The following is a 21771-nucleotide window of genomic DNA, read 5'->3' on the forward strand; positions in this document are numbered from 1 at the left end:
GCCTGTGGCGGTGCCAGCGCGTCCTCCCGCCGTCTCTCCTCCATGCCCGCCCCCGCTCCGTCCTCCGCAGCTGTAGCCGCCGGGCTGAAGAAGCGGTTAATACCGCCGGGGTCTCTCTCTGCTGGTGCCGGTGTGCGTGGCTGGGTCTTCCTCTTGCCCATCCTGTCGGGTAAGTGCTGGTGGGGTGCCTGCTTCTGCGCTGTAAAACTGGTTTTTTGGTGCCGGTCCGGGAGCTCGTCCTCAACGCCGCTTATCCCGCCATTGGCAAGCCACGCCTCCGAGGAGATACTTTAACACAGATTGGTGAAACATGTACTGCTAGCTATGATGGAAAAGCTCCTATAAGGACACATGAGCCCCAGAGCTGGACTATAGAGCAGCCGAAAAAGGTGGCCTGGTCCGATGAATCAACTTTTCTTTTACGCCATGTGGATGGCTGGGTACCCGTGCGTTGCTTACCTGGGAAATAATGCACTATAAGACGACAAGCCCACAAAGGCTGTGTGATTCTCTTGGCAATGCTGTGTTAGGAAACCTTCAATCCTGGCATTTATGTGGGTGTTACTTTGAGATGTCCCATCTAAATAAATATTGTACAGTCCTTCATAGCAACATTGTTTTCCTGATGACATCCACCTCTTACAGCTGTATATTGTGTCTTGTGACGCTGCAAAACTTGTCCAGGATGTTTTTGAGTAACATGATTGAGAGTACAAGGTCTTTATGGAAAAGCAGTTCCAATATTAGGACAGGCCCCATATTGCAACTTACAGGACTTGTGGCATATTCGCACATCCACAATGGAATCTGTGGCAGAAGTCAGACGCTGAGCCTCAGATTTTTTCTCCAGTTTTGCATTTTGAAATACCCCAGATGCACACATGGATTTGGCCAGATGCAGTGGAACATATGTGTGCAGCCACCTGCCACAGGTAACATCAAATACCCCCACAACATGGGATTAAAATGTGTCCATAAAAATCCATACCCACAGATTCTCACTAAACATGATGGAATCGGTGTGAACATCCATTGTCTGTATGGGGCCTTAGAGAACACTTTCAGGGCTCTTGGGAGGTCCGTGCCTCTACAAGTCGGGGCTGTTTTGGTGGCACGAGACAGTCGAAATTTTATTGCTGATTGTGTGTGCATGTAATATGTATGTGCATAATTTTAATTTTTTATGAACTATTTTCCGTTATTAGAATGTGTTTTTTTTAAGCGGTGAATGTTCCTTTAATACATTGTGTTTATCACCTTTAAAGTGTACCGAATCTTTAATGTATTTCCCATTTTCCTCTTGCTTAAATAGCTGATGTGTGAATTAGGAAATGATGTAATAAATAGTGTATATGAAGCACGAGTCGATGCCATGGGAGTAAAAAAGCCTCAAAATGGATGTCAACGGTAAGTTACACTCATTTTAAATATGTAATAACGTTTTAGGATTTCTTTTTTTTTAAATGTTTTTATACAGTAATACCTAAGTATGTCCATTCGGACATTTTGGGGATTTTACTGTTGAAAAAAGGTCCACCTTTAAATTTGCCAGTATAGTTATTAGTAAGACTTGTGCCAACACGTGTGCAGTAGTTTCCCTAGAATTAATTATGAAGTCCAAATTCAAAGGCGTTATACAGAGACCATTTTTTCCCCAAAAACCTGCCCACCTTGCTTTACTAACAAAAAAGAAAATCTATTCAGGTTCTCTGCCCCCTTGGCAATCCCAATACACAAGTGCCCAGTTCCCGTTGGCTGTTTCAGGGTGAAGAGCAATGACCTCTTGACATCAGGACATGTGACTACTGCAGCTAATCATGGTCTAAAGTGAGCCAGTGATTGGCTACAGCAGTCACATGGCCCTGGTGTCAGCGACCTCATAGCTGGCTCCTTGCACGCAGAAGTACGTACAAGTGTGGGGTCCGGGGAATTTGAGCATAACTTTTGTATTGGTACAGAAGGCTGAGCAGTCCCCTTGTACAAATTGGCATGTATGGCTCGAGGTTGTCCTGACATTCAATGCACTGCGGGGCCGCTCGGTTTTTGCCCTAATACTGGACCAAGTGCATCTGACTAATTTGTTCTGTTCAGAAATGTTGGTGACCTTATCACGTGGGTATCAGCTGCTTGTTTGGGTTAGCAGTTGCGCTGTGGGTGGGGTTTGTTTGTTTCTACTATGTACTTTTTAAATTTCAAATATTTTATTGATTTTCACAGTGAAAATCGAGAACATTGTAAACAAACATAAAGGTTCTCATACATGCAGTTGTGTGTATCTGTCCACAATAGTAATAAGGCCTCCTTCCCACGAACGGATTTACGCCGCGTAAATTCGCGGCAAAAATCCGCTGCGTGGCCCCCTGCTATTAGGTTCTATTGAACCTAATAGCACAATGCTCACGATGCGTAATTCCACCGCGGAATTACGCACCGCGATTTCTCCCGTCCTCACCCGCAGCATGCTCTATTTGCTGCGGGTGAGGACGGGCTGTACGCGCTGACGGCTTCCATTGCAGTCAATGGAAGCCGTCCGTTCACGCTATCTCCCGCTGTAACCAGCAGGAGATAGCGTGAAAAAACGCTTCCCCACCTACCGCCGCAGCGTCGTTTGACGCGGCCGCAGCGTCGTTTGACGCGGCCGCAGCGTCACACGACGCGGCGGCGGTGGGCGGGCGGGGAAGCGGCTTCACGCTATCTCCCGCAGGTAAGTATAGGGGCTCTGGGGGGTGCCGTGACGGGCTTCACTGCGTAATATTACGCGGCGGAGCCCGTCACGCTCGTGGGAAGGAGGCCTAAATGTTAATTAAACCTTTTCCATCATATCTGTATGCTCAAGGGTGAGTCTATTATGTACCCAGTTGTGATGAAAGATGTTTAGGCAAGGTTCTCCTGTGTACTCAGATCTCTTATATATGTATAACCAACTGTAGGGTAGTCCTAATGCTTAGTTCACTGACATTGTGGGCATGAAATTGATGAAAAATTATAATGCATCAGTATATCTCAAAGGGAAGAGGATAATAACAAATAAGTAAGAACTGCCGGTCTGGTTAAGCTCCACTGAAACAGTCCTGTACTGTGCACTTTTTTTATTTATTGGGCAAATGAGTTTGAGCAGATTTTGGGGTGGGAGGGGAGGGAGCCGGTGAATTGTGCCCAGATAACCCCTTTTTTAAAAGATTCCCCCAACCCCCCCCCCCCCACACTCTACAATCTGCAATGCATAAACCCCCGACAGCCCTCCCACGGACTACTGCCTGAGTATCACTCCTGTGCTTTACACAGAAGTGACAGTTCAAGTGAATGGAGGCGGAGTGGCCGGGGATGATTCTGGTCCGCCCTCCTGCATTTGAATACAGGCAGCCACTGAGAGATTGCGCGCCTCCTGTTTACACGGACCAACAGTCCCTTGGCTTTTAGTTATGCTAAAACCAAGCGACTCTGATAGGTAAGCGTTTTTTTGCTTATCTGTCAGTGGCCTTGTGTACACCCGAATTTGCTGTTTCCAGTAGTAATCACACCATGTAAAGGTGCCCCTAGTCAATAGTTAGTTGTGCTAAGGTTTGGTTAAGTTAATTAGAAGGCTGTTGTAAATCCGTTATTTTTTTTCATTATGAAAGGCAGGAGAAAGAGGCCTACATCAAAGCCAAGTATGTGGAGAAGAAGTTTGTGGATAATAGTGGTGAATCCATGCTGATAGCAAGAAAGAAAACTTTAACCCGGAAGAGCAGTGAGAACCGCCTAGGCTCCACTGACAAAAGCCTCAGTATTGAAGAGCAGAGAACTGCATCCAGAGCCTCAGGTAAGCACTAGAAACTCCGTGCAACATTGCAAATAGAACTAGTTTTCTCTTATACCTATTGTACACATGTAGCAAATGTTAACTTGACATTTAACATGTTATGATAATTACAATGTATTACAATAGTGTATATCAAGTTATCACAATGCCACGGTCATGTTAACGATCGCTGCATCTGTTGGTAAGGTATCGGAGGGAAAACTAGAGTTGTAACTACCTCATCACATTTGAGAAGGGGGGCTTACTCTTTAAGAAATATTTCATTTACATGTGTCAGTTATTAAAATTTGGTACGATGTTGGCGAGTAGAACAAAATGTTCTCAGTAAGAGAAACAAAATCTTATGATGCCTTGTTGGGCAAGATATCTATGTGTAACGATTCACTCATGAATACATATAGTAGTTTAAACTGTGAAAGTTCAATTATATGCTGATTTTATTCTTCACGTTCATTTTCCCATATTTCCACTGTTTAAGACAATGGAAGCGATAACACAGATCCTAATTCCTCCCATCAATTCTCCCACAAACTCCATAAGGCAATGAACAGAAGAAACAAGCTTTGCTTATTTCTAGTGCATAAACTGAGGCTTCACCTTTTCATTAACATGTAAAGAGTAACTACATACTTAAAGCTTTTGACATGTTGTAGACACAGGTCAAAAATTTTGAGCATTGGTACTAAAACTGAAGGTTGCTGCATATGTCACTATAACCTTAATGCACAACGTTTTAATAAAAATTGACATAAAAAAATATGTTTTTGATCATTGAAGGTCTGGTTGTTGAGACCCCCACTGACAAGCCAGCTGAAGTGCTCCTTGGAGTGCTGTCACTGCTTGCTAGCTAAAGACAGCCCTATAGACTTTCTGTAAGGCTGTCTTTAGCTAGCAAGTAGCTGCAGCACTTCAGCTGGCTCGTTTTAGTGATCAGTGCGGGACTCAGCAGGCCCCCGGTAATCAAAATTTTTGACATGTCCCTAATGATATGTCAAAAGTTTTAGGAAAGTACAGATACACGTTAACAGTTAAAGGCTGCTGTTCATAGATACTGTCTCCTTACATTCCTGTGTATAGTACATTATGAATAGGATGTGGCTTTGATTCGTTAACACCCTAAGGGTGCATTCAGACGACTGTATATCGGCTCGGTTTTCACGCCGAGCCGATATACGGTGTCCTTGTCTGCAGGGGGAGGAGGATGGAAGAGGCAGGAGCAGGAACTGAGCTCCTGCCCCTTCCCCGCCCCTCGCCACTATTTGCAATGGGAGGGGTGGGACTGGACTGGGCGGAGCTAAGCGCAGGGACTTAGCTCCGCCCCGTCTCGCCCCCTCCTATTGCAAATGGTGGCAAGGGGCGGAGAGGAGAGGGGGCGGGAGCTCAGTTTCTGCTCCTGGCTCTTCTATCCTCTCCATTCCCCTGTACAGACAAGGACACCGTATATCGGCTCGGCGTGAAAACCGAGCCGATATACAGTCGTCTGAATCCACCTTTAAGGACGTTTTGGAAAACCTTTATATAAACGTTATATAGCTAAAAATGGACATATATCAAATGTCATGCTATTCACCTATATGCAATTCATTGATATATAAAACAAAGAAATGAAAGTGCTGACATGCTCTAGAAGTAGCACAGTTGGGTCAGGAAGCATATTTAAACACCCAATGGTGACCAGCAGCTCACTTGATCACGTTTTGCATATTAGGTGCAACTCTAGTGGAAGTACATAGTCCATGGCATTAGCTGACCAATAGTTTCTCAAATGAATGCTCCAGACTGGATCGTGGATGGGTCCGGTCCGTTAAGTGTAGTAGAAAAACGCTAACTACTATTTAGCTGGAGAATTGCCTTTTAGAGCCCTTGGGAATAAAAGCCTTCAGAGACCGTATTTAGAGTGCCTTTATTAATAGACATACAGTGTGTTTCAGCTCTGAGCGAATATATCTTTCTCAAGCGCTGAAATACACGGTGAATAAACAATTTAACACCCCCCCCCCCCCAAAAAAAAAAACAAAAACAAAAAAAAACTAACAAAAAACGTATGTGCGAGGTAACACTTGCCCACCAGAGTGTTATACTGCTCTCATACAGCTTCCCCCCTCCCCTTTTAATTCATTATTAGTTTGTTTTTTTTGGGGGGGGGGGGGGCTTTTTTTTAACCCTTTTCAATCCAATTTTGGGTTTCCTTAAAGGCTTTCTCTTTTTGATGTTCTACAACAGTGCCATCTGCTGGCTAAAGCCAGTGTGTGTGCGCCAGAGGCGCTCCGACAGTGGAATGGCTGGCAATAGACGGTAAGAATACCCCGTCGGACGTCTTCTGACATTGGAGCTGTACAAGCTTCAATCAGAATGTAGGAAGACGTCAGACAGTTGGTTGGAAAAGGTTAATATGCATGGCATGAATCTGCTATGGCCAAGTAGATTAATGTAGGGTGATTACCAGTTATTTCTAAAAGTTTGAAAGTCCTTATCATGCCACTTGCAGCTTTTAACTATGCATATCCAATATGTCCTGTATTTATACACTACTCAGATTGCTTGGATGTTCATGTGTTAACCCTTTGCAATCCAATTTTACAATGGCGTCATCTGCTGGCTTGAGCCAGTACTGCAATATGTGACATGCTGGGGAGGCCCCTGACAACAAAGCGTCCAGTAATATACAGTAAGAATACCCTGCAGGACGTCTTCTGACATCGGAGCTGTACAGGCTTCAATCAGAATGTCTTCAGACGTCACAGTGGATTGGAAAGGGTTAATGTACATGCATTCTTGTATCAGAGCTGCCATGGGTTTTTACACAGGCCACAAGTTCATGGTTTCCTGATGGAAACAGAGTTATTTCTACACAGTAAATACAAACTGAGAAGTGAAAACTGCAACAAATGTCAGCTGATTCCTGGGGCCGCTGTCACAGTGGTCAGCGTTGGCCGTTGCGCAGCAGCCAGATAGTATTGCAGGCGCAGCTACCATTGAATTCAATGGGAGCTGTGCTGTAGTACCAACCCTGGCCACTGCATTCTGGTCAGCACTTTCTGGCTCCTGCGCTTACCACGGTGACAGCAGCCCCAGGAATCAGTTGATCGTCATTGATTCAAGTGGTGGGTCCCTGATGATCATCTATTAATGACTTTTTGGTCATCAATAGAAAAAAGTAAAGTTGTCCCAGAATACCCCCTTTAAGAGTAAAGCTTTGATATAATCTAAAAGCACAAAAAGAGACTTTTAAAAAGAACTTCCACTTAAAAGAGGAAATGCATTAGTAACGAGCAAGAATGCGGCACTGAAAGCTTACTAATTGTTAGTTTTACATATAGCGTTATCGTTTTTCTTGTCAATTTAGTTGCAGCAATTATTGCAAAAGTAATTGCAGAATGTGCAGCCAATTTGGTGGTCACTTTTGAATGGTTCTTGCCAAGTCCCCATTTCTTCCTGTGGTCGATTTAGTAGATGTGTGTTTAGGGAAAAATAATGGGCGCTATGATGGGTACAATTTTGCATAGAGATTATTCCTGGGAGATGGTATGATTTGGGTGCTTTTCTCTAGGTGTACTAGTACCAGTGCTAAAATGATGCCAGGGGACAGGCATGACTGTAGTAACACAGCATTGGATGACTGTTCATGTATAAAAATTTAGCAGCCCTTTTCATTTCATTGAGGCACAATCAAACTATGTAACCTGCACCCAAACACACAAACTGGCACATAGTCCTCGTAGGTGTGAAGTCTACTCTCAGAATTCCCCCCTCTGTTAGCCAGAGTGGAGGTCCACTAGCGAAGAAGCCTCTCTAAATCTGACAGAGCAGCGCCTATCCATGTCTTTATGTAACAGACGCCTGTTGGCGGTTTCTGAAACGAGACCCACAGCAATCGTTTTTTTATGAAACAACCCCTTTAAAGAGGTTGCCCAGCTAAATAAAATGGCTCAGTATGCTATACAAACATAAAAAAGGTATTCTCCCCCACTGCTTCCTTACTGATGCTGCCCAGTCCCCTGCAGCTCTCTTACTTCCTGCTGCAGTGATGGCATCCCGACACAGGGTCATGTGACCCTTGTAGCAAATTAGCTGCCAAAGCAGTGAGCCAGTACAGTCAGTGATTGGCTGGAGCAGTGGTATGTAGAGATGAGCGAGCATACTTGCTAAGGACAATTACTCGATCGAGCATTGCCCTTAGCGAGTACCTGCCCGCTCGGGAGCAAAGATCCGGCGGCGGGCGGGGGGAACGGAGGGGAGATCTCTCTCTTCCTCTCTCCCCCTTGCTTATGGCCGCAACTCACCTGTCACCCGCACCGGCAGCCGAACCTTTTCTTCCAAGCGGGTAGTTACTCGCTAAGGACAATGCTCGATCGAGCAATTGTCCTTAGCGAGTATGCTCGCTCATCTTTAGTGGTATGTTTTTGGGCACCATTGCTGCAGGAGAGATCTATGGAAGACCAGGCAGCCTTGTAGGCCAACTAATGTGATGTAATTGAGGCTTGATCTGTAGTAGTTGACAGCTTGAATAAATGTGTATTTAAGCACTGCTACAGTTTGCATTTTCATAGAACATTTTCCAGTCATTGACAAGTGGACACTTGTTAGTCATCTAGTTATTGCTGTACAAACATGACTAGATCATTTTTCTCTCATGGCTGCTGATTGAAAATTCTGCATGGAATATTTGATGATGCATTCTAATTTTGGGGTGTTTCAGACTTAAATAGGCATTAGTGCCACTCTTTTTGGAAGACTAGTTGGCATTATTTTGCTTATCAAAAAATCTGGAAGAATTGCGTATACAGTAATATTTGATAATTAATACTGACAGTCTCTCTTTTGCCAGATAGCTTTCTGGTTTACTTGACCCTCTTTCCTCTTACTGCCCGCTTTATGCTTTGCTAACCTGCATGTCGCCAGCGGTTGCTGTTAGCAGTGACGAAGCAAGGCGGGAGTCTCTCTTCTGTCCTGATGAGCTAGACTCACTCTTCTCCTACTTTGATACTTCCTCAAAGCTTCGTAGTAGTAAGTAACCTTTCTTATACAGTGTGTAGTCTTGGCTGTTTTAGGTTCTGTCTAGTTGATTTCATTTGCTGCTTATTGTAAATGTTTATATCTATCTTCCCTTTTCTATAAACGTACTATAATTCCTCTAAATCGCCTAACTTTTCATCATATTGAAAATGTTAGCGTACAAGTACTACACTTATAATGAAGTGACCCTGCAGCGCATGTAAGCCTTGCTCCCCTCAGCATGGTCTAATTGGAAAGACCTATAAAGTGGAATACAATGGTCAGTATATTACCATTTACTTGAATTACATAATGGCACAGTAACCATAGCTGCCTTTTAAGGGTCCATTCACACCTGCATTAGGGCTTTCAGTCACAATTCAGTTTCTCTGTTCTGCTTTTGGAGCAGAAAAATAAAATAAGTGATTTCAATGGGATTTCAAATACTCAGAAAGCTTTGTTTGCTTCCGTACTGGTAGATATACATTTTTTTTCAATAGAACAAATAGCGCTGCGGACTGTGCTCTTTGTTTTGTTAAAACGGAAAACTAATGGAAGGGAAGTACAATGAAAGTATTCTGTTTTGTTTTTTTTGAAATCCGTGGGGAAAAATTGAAGCATTTATTTCCATTTTGATTTCATTTTTCTGCTGCAAAAATGGAGCTGTGACTGAAAGCCCGGTGTGAATGGGCTCTTATAGAGTTTCTTTATAGTGCGTGTTATGTTTTCTTTTCAGTTAGCAGGGTTTCATCAGGATTTGTTGGAACACAATTTATCATTCTACCAAAAAGTATTACGTATATACAGTAAAAGCTTCCAAAATAGCGGTGAAAGAATCTTACACAGAGGGGTTGTCCTCTCAAAAAAACGAAGGCTAATATGCATGGCATATAAATATAAAAGATTTGAAAATCTGTGTTCTACATTAGAGATTCTAAATGGTTTCAGTTGCCCTGGCCACCACTGAATTTTTTCCCTCTTGTGTCCTCAAGATTTTTTCTTTCATGCTCAACACACTTTTTTTTTCCTGTGATGTTGGCTTATGATTTGCCATGTCAAAAAAAAAAAGCAAAAGAGAAAAAAAAAAGAAACAACTGAAAAATTGCAGTTTTCACTCATCCCTTTGAGTCTAAAAATAGGCTGACTCCTCTTATTCTGTAGAGGTCACATTTTATCAGTCATTTCCTTATCAAAGGCAGGATCACAAATGGAAGGTAAGGTCCCTTTTACACGGGGCAACAATCATCTAAACAACTGCACAAGGTCTGATTATACCGTTATGGTTGTTAGCACTCGTGCAGAGTGTTTAGACAGGCAGACTTCACTGCTGGATCGCGGGCTTCTCACTCAGTGCTACACTGAACAACAAGCCCGCGATCCAGTGATGGGTTTTATGCTGACTGAAAGCCGTCAATAACAAATAGTAAACGATTATTGCTCTATTTAATTTGAACACATTTTGAGCGATAATTGTCCAGTGTAAATGGCCCACACCACATCTGCTTTAAAAGCAAAGGTCAGATAACACAGGATTCACCATTTACAGTAGGTCACAATTCACCTCCTGCCCTGCACAATGACCTCTTTAAGGTCACAGAGAATGTGTAGAATTGTCTCCGATAGAAGTCCGTGATCCCCCAGTCTGTTTACTATAGTCCATGTGGCTGCTGTAAATTGTATCTCTGAACTGCTGTTCACAGATCAGCAGCTTTGGCAAGATCATATACATATAATAGAATGAAAATAAAATTTAAAAAAACTAAAACAAAGTCTAACTTTAGATTTAAAAAAAAATTTTTTTTTTACTAAATTCTATATGACCAAATACTAAAACCTACTAAGTTAGTCCAAATGCTGGTAGAAGCAGCAACCCGGGGAGTGACTTTGTAGTAGTATTCAACTCACATCATGGAGTGCAAAAGTTCTTCTTTATTGTGCCCATAAAATCAGACAACGTTTCGACCTCCAAGAGTGGTGGTCTTTGTCAAGTCTCGCCCGCAATCTCCCTTCATACATACCCCGACCCCGTGGGACATAAATGTACGGCCTGTACAGGGAAGGAGTTAAATTCCAACTGCAAGATGGTGCTCAAAACTAATGTATATTATGAGAAATGGAGCTTCCGTGCAAGACTTCTAATTCCACAAGCTACAACAATAATAACAATTTGCTTTTGCAATGGAACCACTATACTTTAAAACATTAAGTATTGACAATGACATTTGTCCCGACAGTCTACACATTTGTGCTGTTTATACAAAAATACACCCAAATATATGAAAATAGTCAAAATTACGACACCTACGTGTCAGCAGTGGAATCTGTGTTGGAACAGCCTTGTGATTTGCTTCCACGACTTGAAACAACAGTTGTTCTTCATCTTCGTCATTAGTAAAAAGTCTGAAAATTCATGGTCTTTGAGCCCAACCTCGTCGTAGCCATAAGAACCTGAAACTGCCCCACATAAAGGTTTGTTAAAAGCAAAAAAAATAGAGGGTGTCTTGCTTTGTAGTTGAAACTCAAATTGTTTTTGGACCACCCTAAAAAAACATTCAGTGATAGGATCCTGTGGTTGTAAACAACATGACGAAAGGAGCGATGACTAGGCACTGCACAGTCACTCAGATTTTAGCTGAATACAATACTGGTGCCCAACTATTGTGTCCAAATACACAGCTTGCCATTCCCTAGTACAGATGGGCTATAACAGCAGGCAAACTATTTAACCTGACATTTGCTATCTAAAAAAACAGAGAAGCAGTGAGCAAAAGAGCGCAAACATTGGATTACTGAGCAGTGGGAAAGCCTTGCTTGGTCACATGAATCCAGATTTATTTTGTACCAGGCTAATATGGATAGAATTTAGCACAAGCACCATAAATTGGTGAACTCTCTCGAGCAGATGATGGTGGGGTTATGGTGTGGGGAATGTTTCCTTGGCACACCCTGGGTCCTCTGATCCCTGTGGATGGACGTTTGAACAGTAGGGCTTACGTAAAGCATTTGTACCAACCAATTTCAGCCCTTTCGTGGAAGTGATTTACCTAATGGCAGAAGGAGATTTTCAGCAGAACAGTGCCCCATGCTAAAAGGATCATACACTTAAGTATATGCAAATCTCTGGGAGGAGGTAGACCGGCTTCTTCAGAGCATGTTAATATTGCCATCTAATTCTGTTTGCATGGGCCAGTGTTCCTACAGAAAGATTTCAACACCTAGTGGAATCTACACCATGATGGATTCCCGTGTTTCTGAAAGCCAACTAGGACTCCAGAAGTTATAACGCTAGTGAATACACTGCGTATTCATGGACCGAATTGCTCAGTATGCCTGTGTGAATGAGAACCAACTCTCAATCCAGTGCACAGAAGATGTTTTCACGCACACTCTGGAGATTCATGGCTGCCAGGTTTCTTCTGTCCTGTTTCTGTTAACAGTGGCCGCCTATAAGTATGTAATACTCATGTAATATGTGCCACTGCTGAGTTCAGCTCCTGTTTATTTCTTGTGGAAAGGGCTGATATGACTACTATTGTTGTTGTAAGCGCTCCACACTTTGCTCCACTGCATGATGGTGAGGGGAATATCTGTGTTGTGCTTAATTGAACCTGAAAAAGGGGTCCTGGGGGATGTGATTGATTATGCCGGGGGTAGGGTGCCTGAGGGATTTGATTATGCCGGGGGTAGGGTGCCTGAGGGATTTGATTATGCCGGGGGTAGGGTGCCTGAGGGATTTGATTATGCCGGGGGTAGGGTGCCTGAGGGATGTGATTGATTATGCCGGGGGTAGGGTGCCTGAGGGATGTGATTGATTATGCCGGGGGTAGGGTGCCTGAGGGATTTGATTATGCCGGGGGTACGGTGCCTGAGGGATTTGATTATGCCGGGGGTACGGTGCCTGAGGGATTTGATTATGCCGGGGGTAGGGTGCCTGAGGGATTTGATTATGCCGGGGGTAGGGGGGTGCCTGAGGGATTTGATTATGCCGGGGGTAGGGGGGTGCCTGAGGGATTTGATTATGCCGGGGGTAGGGGGGTGCCTGAGGGATTTGATTATGCCGGGGGTAGGGGGGTGCCTGAGGGATTTGATTATGCCGGGGGTAGGGGGGTGCCTGAGGGATTTGATTATGCCGGGGGTAGGGGGGTGCCTGAGGGATTTGATTATGCCGGGGGTAGGGGGGTGCCTGAGGGATTTGATTATGCCGGGGGTAGGGGGGTGCCTGAGGGATTTGATTATGCCGGGGGTAGGGGGGTGCCTGAGGGATTTGATTATGCCGGGGGTAGGGGGGTGCCTGAGGGATTTGATTATGCCGGGGGTAGGGGGGTGCCTAAGGGATTTGATTATGCCGGGGGTAGGGGGGTGCCTGAGGGATTTGATTATGCCGGGGGTAGGGGGGTGCCTGAGGGATTTGATTATGCCGGGGGAGGAAGGGGGCCTGGGGGGTGTGGATTATACCGGGGGAGGAAGGGGGCCTGGGGGATGTGGATTATGCCGGGGGAGGAAGGGGGCCTGGGGGATGTGATTTGTGTCGGAGGAGGAAGGGGGCCTGAGGGATTTGATTATGCCGGGGGAGGAAGGGGGCCTGGGGGGTGTGGATTATGCCGGGGGAGGAAGGGGGCCTGGGGGATGTGATTTGTGTCGGGGGAGGAAGGGGGCCTGGGGGATGTGATTTGTGTCGGGGGAGGGAGGGGGCCTGGGGGATGTGATTTGTGTCGGGGGAGGGAGGGGGCCTGGGGGATGTGATTTGTGTCGGGGGAGGAAGGGGGCCTGGGGGATGTGGATTATGCCGGGGGAGGAAGGGGGCCTGGGGGATGTGATTTGTGCCGGGGGAGGAAGGGGGCCTGGGGGATGTGGATTATGCCGGGGGAGGAAGGGGGCCTGGGGGATGTGATTTGTGCCGGGGGAGGAAGGGGGCCTGGGGGATGTGATTTGTGCCGGGGGAGGAAGGGGGCCTGGGGGATGTGGTTGGTGCCGGGGGAGGTAGGGGGCCGGGGGATGTGGTTGGTGCCGGGGGAGGTAGGGCGCCTGGGGGATGTGGTTGGTGCCGGGGGAGGAAGGGCGCCTGGGGGATGTGGTTGGTGCCGGGGGAGGAAGGGCGCCTGGGGGATGTGGTTGGTGCCGGGGGAGGAAGGGCGCCTGGGGGATGTGGTTGGTGCCGGGGGAGGAAGGGCGCCTGGGGGATGTGGTTGGTGCCGGGGGAGGAAGGGCGCCTGGGGGATGTGGTTGGTGCCGGGGGAGGAAGGGCGCCTGGGGGATGTGGTTGGTGCCGGGGGAGGAAGGGCGCCTGGGGGATGTGGTTGGTGCCGGGGGAGGAAGGGCGCCTGGGGGATGTGGATTGTGCCGGGGGAGGAAGGGCGCCTGGGGGATGTGGTTGGTGCCGGGGGAGGAAGGGCGCCTGGGGGATGTGGATTGTGCCGGGGGAGGAAGGGGGCCTGGGGGATGTGGTTGGTTCTGGGGGAGGAAGGGGGCCTGGGGGATGTGGTTGGTGGATTGTGCCTGGGGCCGTGGGATTGATTGATTGTGCTTGGGAAAGGGAGCCTGGGGAATCGACTTTCATTGCCTCCATTCACTGCGTATCACGCATCTGTGCAATGCATTCGGAATACGCTGTAAAAAACGCTCAAGGACATAAGCCCTTAGGGTGGCTTCACATCTGTGATGGAGATTACGTTTTCATGCTCCGTGTGGACTATAATGGCATCCGTCCGCCTTCCACCCAGCTGGCTGGCTTTTGGACAGAAGAAAAAGCACTGTATGCAGCACTTTTTCTTTTGGTATTTTGAGCCGCCTCTGTGACAGAGCCTCAGGGATAATATAGATTCTCCAGTTTCCTTTTTTTGTATGACATCAAATTAGCTAGATATATTCTCACAAAACGCCGCAAGCTTCTTACCCTTATATTGCTATACTAAACATTATTTTGTGATTAAACTGCAGTTTTCGGTGTTCAGGCAGAATATTTTGGAACTTATAGAAAATGTATTCAGTTTTACATTGGAGAGTACTTTCGGCTTCAGATACCATCATGTCTGCCAGTAAAAGTAGCGCAGTCCGGTATATTTATAAGCATTATGAGAAACCCAACAGACTCCATTAAAAGCTAAAAAGGGGTCTGTCGTGTGATGGATGCAGGATGGCTTAAATTCCTTTATCCTGAACAGAAAAACTAAATTCCTCATGTAGATGTGCACATGGAGCCATACTAAAGTCAGGTTTTGTGCAGTACCATAAAATCAGTACAGGAAGTTAATATAGTTGTTGTTTTTTAGCGTTTCTGTGATGCATCACGAAGCCTTAACCACTTAGTGACCACCAACACACGTTTTTACAGCAGTCACTAATGGGCCTTTAACCCGCACATACTTTTTTTTTTAAGACTTGTCTGGCTAATGATAGCCAGGCTCCTGCTCGAACAGCCGAGGACTGAGAAACCCCTTGTATGCCACAATCCATAGTAATTGCAGCATGTAAACCGATGACAAGGGGAAAAGTTCTGTCACCCATCAGCACCCAGTAGTTACCAATGGGTTCCCATGACAGCCGAAAGCCTGACAAAAGCCTCCATGTCTGCCATGTAACTCAACCTATTAGGCCCCCCTCCCACAGAGTCCTAATGGGCTTAGTTATAAGCTTAGTAGATTGCATTACATAAGAAATGCAGTGTACTATCTTAGCAACTGAACAAACACATCTTCAAGTCCACTTCAGGGACCTAAAATGGCACCACAAAAGTTCAATTTAAAGAAATTAAAATCCCAGTAAAAATATTTTTTTCCCTTTTTAAAAACCAGTTTTAAATGGCTGAAATAAAAATAAATAAAACTAACCTATAATAGGTGCGGCCACATTCACAACAACCCAAACATTGAAAAGATTATCACACGTGGTGAACGCTGGAAAAATAATTTAAAAGAAAAGTAATGCCAGAATTGCTATTTTTCTTTCGTTTTCCCCCGAAAAATGTAATAAAAAGCAGTTTAAAATTCATATGTACATAAAAAAGAACCAATGAAGACTACAACTCTTCCTGCAAAAGAGAAGGCCTTGCATAGCTCTGTCGTCCAAAAATTAAAAATGCTATCAATCTTAGAATGCGGCGATGCAATTTCAATTGTTTTTCTTCAAAGATGTGTTTTGGGTTTTTTTTGTGCTGAAGTAATAAAAAAAAATAAAAACCTCACAGTAATTGTGCTGAGCCAGATAATAAAGTTATAGTGTTATTTTGACCAAATAGTGAGCGCTGTAAAAACAAAGCCCCAAAACCATGGTGGAGTTTCTGCAAGCTTTTCCCATATGCCCCCCCCAAAAGATGTCATAAAAGTTCCAACACATTATATGTACCCCAGAGTTGTGCCATTAAAAAATACAACTTGTCCCCCCAAAAATCAAGTTCTCATATGACTATGCCAGCAAGTTTAGGCTTTTACAATGCGACAATGAAAATTGTTTGACTCTTAGGCACAAAATAGGCTGGTCACTAAAGGGTTAATTCCAACCCATATCATTTGCTATTTTATTAGTGAGGAGCAATGACAGTGGAATACAGTACAGTGCAGACGGTAGCCGGGAACTCCTAGCATCTGCTGGGTCAGCCAACAGTTTGTACGATGCAGGTTAGTGGCATTCCAGTCCTCTAATGGTTTGCATATACTGTTACTTCGTTAGTGTTCACACGGGACGAGCTGGGAGGCAGACGATGCCAGTAAGGCTGTTGCATAGGAGCGAGTATCACTGGCATCGCTCAGAGGTGGGGCAGCTGGGTAGCGTTCTCCCCCCACCCGCCTCCATTCACTATAAGCAGACAGTCGTTCAGCAGTGACCGACAGCTGGCTACACTGAACAATTCTTCCTTAGTTGTTCAGTCGCTGCATGCATTTATACGGGACGATTATCACTCAAATACCCGCAGGAGCACGGGAATATAAGCAATAATCGTCCCGTGTAAAAGGCTCATTAGTACCAGTACTAGTTGGAATGAAAAGCTGGTTGCATATCAATTAGGGGATGGTTCCTAGGCTTGTGACTTTGCAGATTGTATCATGTTGGTAAATGTGAATTCCATATATTTCCATATACGGTACATATTATAGTTTTCTTTACCTAATTAAAATAGTAAATATTTATAAGTGTTAATTTTTATGTGTTTTCATATGGATATGGTTCTCAACCCCACTCAGTGCGACCCCTGTTGGTCAATGTGTGATCGAAAGTTTAGTTTTTAGGTTAATACATTTTCCATGGATACTGCTACTCTAATTCTAAATTTAAATTAATATTACATTTTAGATCAGACTGAGTCCTTTTTTTGTAAATGCAGTATTGATACTGGATTTAGTTCCTAAAAATAAAGTTCTACCTTCATTTTATTTTCTTATTCCAGAGATGGAAAAGAAACTTGAAAAGAGGGATTCTGCAGTGTTTCACGACTCCACAAGCACTAGAAAGCTTATCCCAGGACTTCAGCTGTACCAGGCGGCTTTTCAGCAAAACCTTCCAGCAATGGCTGAGGCGTTGGCTCAAGGAGCAGAAGTCAACTGGGTTAACCCGAAAGAAAACAATGCTACACCTCTGATACAGGCAGTGTTTGGGGTATGGATATGCTTTATTATTTGTTATACTAAGCTATAGATGTTGGAATGGAATTACAATACTCTGCACTGGCAACATGGCGCTGGTAGTAATGCTTGCTCTATCTATCCTTTCCTGTTTTTCGATTATGTACACGAGTATTTTATATCGATTACAAAGTGTTTAATTTTTTTTTTTTTTTTACTTCCTCATAAAATCTGTTCTTCTCAGGGGTCATTAGTGGCCTGTGAATTTCTACTCCAAAATGGGGCCAATGTTAACCATCGTGACATGAAAGGGAGGGGACCGTTACATCATGCGACTGTGCTGGGTCACACAGGGTAAGCATCTGCCATGTTGAATGTTTTGCATCTTTTTTGATGAAAATTACCTATTATAATTATCAATCAACCCTTTTTCTACTGGGGACAGTTGGGTAACCTACAAGGCTTCAGGGAATCTCGGAATGTGCTTTTGCTCACTACACCCACAAACAGTCTACTAGAGCTTCAGTTTACATTTTGGATGTAATCTCATGGTTATAGTACATTTATGAGCCATTTACACGGGACGATTATCGCTCAAAATTCGCTCACAAGTTTTCATCGCTGACTTTCAGTCAGTATAAAAGCAATCGCTGGACTGTGGACTTGTCGTTCAGTGTAACTACTTTAGTGGCGACGTCGGCGCTCCTGCTTTCGTTGACCAGACTGCCGTCCCATGTAAATGGGCCAATACTCTTTTAGATTCAAATGATTTTATTTATTTTCATCAGAATATAGAAGTATATTTGCAAAAAATACACCCCGCGCAGGGGGATTCCAGAATAAAAATTTTTCGGAACATAACTTAATATCTTTCAATTCAGCCGTAGGGATGTTAACAGGAAGGCAGCGAAATTGATAAAGAAGACTTGGTAGTATCTTTATTTTAATTGCATTCATGCGTCCAATCCAGGGCAGGGTGGGCTGGTCCCATCTTCTCAAATCTGCCTTAATGGCTTTGAATAATGGGGGGTAATTCCATCTATTCAGGGAGGTCAGAGCAGGATAGTGTGGGGGATGGGGGGGGGGGGCGTGAAACCCAAAATTGAGGTCTATAAGCTTTTTCATTGGGCCAGGGACATTGATATAAAGTGCCTCTGTTTTGTCCATATTGACCGTTAGCCCTAACACCTCTGCAAAGGAATCAAGGGTTTCAAACAGGTTGGGTAGGGAGGTCAGGGGCCTAGTGAGGGAGAGCAAGATATCGTCTGCAAACAGACTCCTCTTATATTCTCTATCCCCACAACTAAGACCTGCTATATTCAGGTTTTGTCTAATTAGACAAGCCAGAGGCTCCATCACCAATGCGAATAGGGCTGGGGACAGCGGGCAACCCTGTCTTGTCCCCCTCAGAATAGGAATTGTGTGGTTCTCTGAGTTTGGTAGTTTGTTTTGTGGACGGACGAGCGTACAGGGCTATTACTCTTTTAAGGGTAAAACGCAGAAGAGGCCTTCTAATTTTTCTTATCCTTTTTAACCCTTTGCAATCCAATTTTGGATTCAGGGGTTCCTAGGGGGCTCTCTGCCATTATACAATGGCGCCACCTGCTAGCTAGAGCCAGTACTGCGGTATTGGACATGCTGGAGAGGCCTCCCACAACATTGTTGCCAGTAATATACAGTAAGAATACCCTACTGGACGTCTTCCGACTTCGGAAGCTGTACAGCCTTCAATCAGAAGGTCTTAAGACGTCAGACAGTGGATTGGAAAGGGTTAAGACCAAGGCTTTCAGATGCCTGAATGTCCACAGAAAATGACAGATATATATTACACAAACCCTCTTTGGCCAGACTTTTTGCTGGTACTTCTTTCTCTTTTCCTTTTGTAACTGTAATTGAATGCAACTGCTGCCACACAATAATCCTTATATTCTTCCATGTGCAACATGTACACAGCAAACTCCGAGGGAAGGTTAAGAACGTTGTATGTAGGCTGAATAGACTATTGTGATTAGAATTGTGTTCATTCTGGACTAATATTGTAAATGTTTTTTCCTCCATCTTTTGTCTCCCAGACAAGTCTGTTTATTCTTGAAGCGTGGGGCCAATCAACATGCTACCGACGAGGATGGAAAAGATCCATTAAGCATTGCTGTGGAAGCTGCTAATGCTGACATAGTAACACTGTACGTAGCTTGTCCAATAGCAGATTCTTATTTTAGAAGTCACTATATTGTATGTCCTATTTAAAGGGGTTGACAGAGCCATTTTAAAGGGCACCCTCATTTTTAGTAGACTTTTCAGAATAAGCTGCTATGTGTACGTGAGGAGTAACACTATTTCTGGCCATCATATGACTTGTATACAGCATTTTTTCGGTTTTGCCCTTTACAGTGTGTATCTCTAATTTTCACTTAGCTCTAACAGCAGCATCTTTGAACTGCTGTCTCGCTCCCTCCTCCTCTCTATAGACTTCTATCGGTAGCATGAATCACCACCATCCTCCACTTCCTGTTATTTATCTTGCTCTTTCTGTTACTAGAGACATATGTCATATTTAGAGATTACTCGAAACGAGTATATTCGTTAATTACTCGATCGAGCACCGCGATTTTCGAGTACAAGGAAGTACTCGGGTGAAAAGATTCGGGGGACGGGGGGAGGCGTGGCGGAGCGAGGGGTGGCAGCGGGAAACGGGGGGGAGCCCTCTCTCCCTCCCCCCCCCCTCCACTCCCCCACGGTGCCCCCCGAATCTTTTCACCCGAGTACGGAAGTACTCGAAAATCGCTGCGCTCGGGCGAAAAAGGGGCGTGGCCGAGAAGGCTCGCTCATCTCTAGTCATATTACAACAGGCAGTGGCCAGTAAATTAGAAGGGAGGGAGACCCCTAGTGACTAGTGCTTTTTAAAGTGCTTTTTTTAACACAAAAGTGTCATTTTGGGTAAAATGATTTGCATTTTTGCTTGTTATCACAAAAGCACAAGTTGTCTTAAAGTGTACTCACTATTTAACGGTTTCCTTGAAAATATAGTTAAAGTATTGATCTGATTATATCTGTTCTGTTATATCAGAGGAAGATGAAAAATAAGGACATTTTGCATTCCATTTAAGGCTTTGTTCACACCGGTCAGGGCATTCTGTTTTCCTGTTACATCAGAAGAACAGCAACTGGACCCCTAGCTTGGGGATAGATCTGTCAATTGATGGACACAAACGATGCCCGATGGACCACATTAACTATAATGGGGTCCTTCAGGATTACATTATTTTGCAGGGCAAAATAGTAAAGCATGCTGTGCTAATCTGTCTTGGATTTTGTGTCTGATCTGTGCTGGAGGCTCCAAACTTCACGAAAATGAGGAAAATTCCCAAAAAGAAGAAATGATTGAATATTTTATCACAGTTAACTATTTTTGGAAAAATTCTTATGCTGAATAAGACTAAAAATGCTCACACAGCCAGGATGTTTTGCTGTAAATCACGCTGGCAGCTTGCAGCTCACGCTTAAGTATTAAATTAAGTTTTTACCTGTTCTGTTTTCTCTATAGATTGCGCTTGGCACGTATGAATGAAGAGATGCGGGAATCAGAAGGTCTTTACGGACAACCAGGTCAATATTCCACTAACAGCCATACAGAAATGCAATATAGGAAGTGCATGCAAGAGTTCATTAGCTTACAGCTAGGTGATTCTGAGTCTTTAGGGAGGAAGAGGAACAGCAACTCATCTACTTAATGTGGCACTCATTATATGCACACCGTACTCTGGCTGTTCTTAGGAAGAGAAGGCGTTTTTCCATTTGGACTGAATTTGTTGTCTTATTTTCTTCTTAGTCGGTATAAGAATTATTTGGAAAGTGCCAATCATGTGTATATAACTCCAAATGCTGCAATATTTTGCTTGCCTGTCTTCCCTAGGTAGTTTTTTATGTGATGAATGTAATAGACTATACAGATTGTGGACTGGTATATCACAAAGGAAAATGGGCAATATGAACTTAAAGCATCTCACTTTTGAAAAAGTGATGACACTTGGTGCCTATTCACATGCAAACCCTGCTATGTGCTCGATATAGTTCACAAAGTTTTATGAACTTTACAAATATATTGGTTTACTTCATATAAACTGATAGTGAGCTGCAGGATGTATTGTAGCCAACACTCCTCTGCATTTAGAGGTCTGTGGTCTGCTAAAATTACATCCCGCAGTATAGAGTTTACATGATTTGCATTCTGTGAAGTGTAGACTTTGTACTATGCCCTCTACAGCAGGGGTCCCCAACTCCAGTCCTCAGGGACCAATAGGTAATGTTTTTTAAGGATATCCTATAGTAAGAACACCTGTGACAAGGTCTGAGGCACCGATGATAATTACATCACCTGTGCAACACTGAGAAAATCCTGAAAACATGACCTGTTGGCGG

General features: G+C 44.2%; 1 protein-coding gene across 3 annotated transcripts in view; it reads left to right on the forward strand.

Moving 5' to 3' along the window:
* Nucleotides 1–21771, forward strand: part of ACAP2 (ArfGAP with coiled-coil, ankyrin repeat and PH domains 2) — a 92108-nt gene that overhangs the window by 57952 nt on the left and 12385 nt on the right. For 2 of the 3 annotated variants that reach the window (XM_066601688.1, XM_066601695.1), the window contains 7 exons: nucleotides 1313–1407; nucleotides 3621–3802; nucleotides 16318–16410; nucleotides 17178–17386; nucleotides 17597–17706; nucleotides 19425–19535; nucleotides 20897–20958. In XM_066601688.1, coding sequence (XP_066457785.1) covers nucleotides 1313–1407; nucleotides 3621–3802; nucleotides 16318–16410; nucleotides 17178–17386; nucleotides 17597–17706; nucleotides 19425–19535; nucleotides 20897–20958 — 862 coding nt within the window. The remainder of the gene's footprint in view (nucleotides 1–1312; nucleotides 1408–3620; nucleotides 3803–16317; nucleotides 16411–17177; nucleotides 17387–17596; nucleotides 17707–19424; nucleotides 19536–20896; nucleotides 20959–21771) is intronic. The other variant, XM_066601698.1, reaches the window with a different exon arrangement.

This window comes from Eleutherodactylus coqui, chromosome 1 (assembly GCF_035609145.1).
Source record: "Eleutherodactylus coqui strain aEleCoq1 chromosome 1, aEleCoq1.hap1, whole genome shotgun sequence".
NCBI classification, from domain to species: domain Eukaryota; kingdom Metazoa; phylum Chordata; class Amphibia; order Anura; family Eleutherodactylidae; genus Eleutherodactylus; species Eleutherodactylus coqui.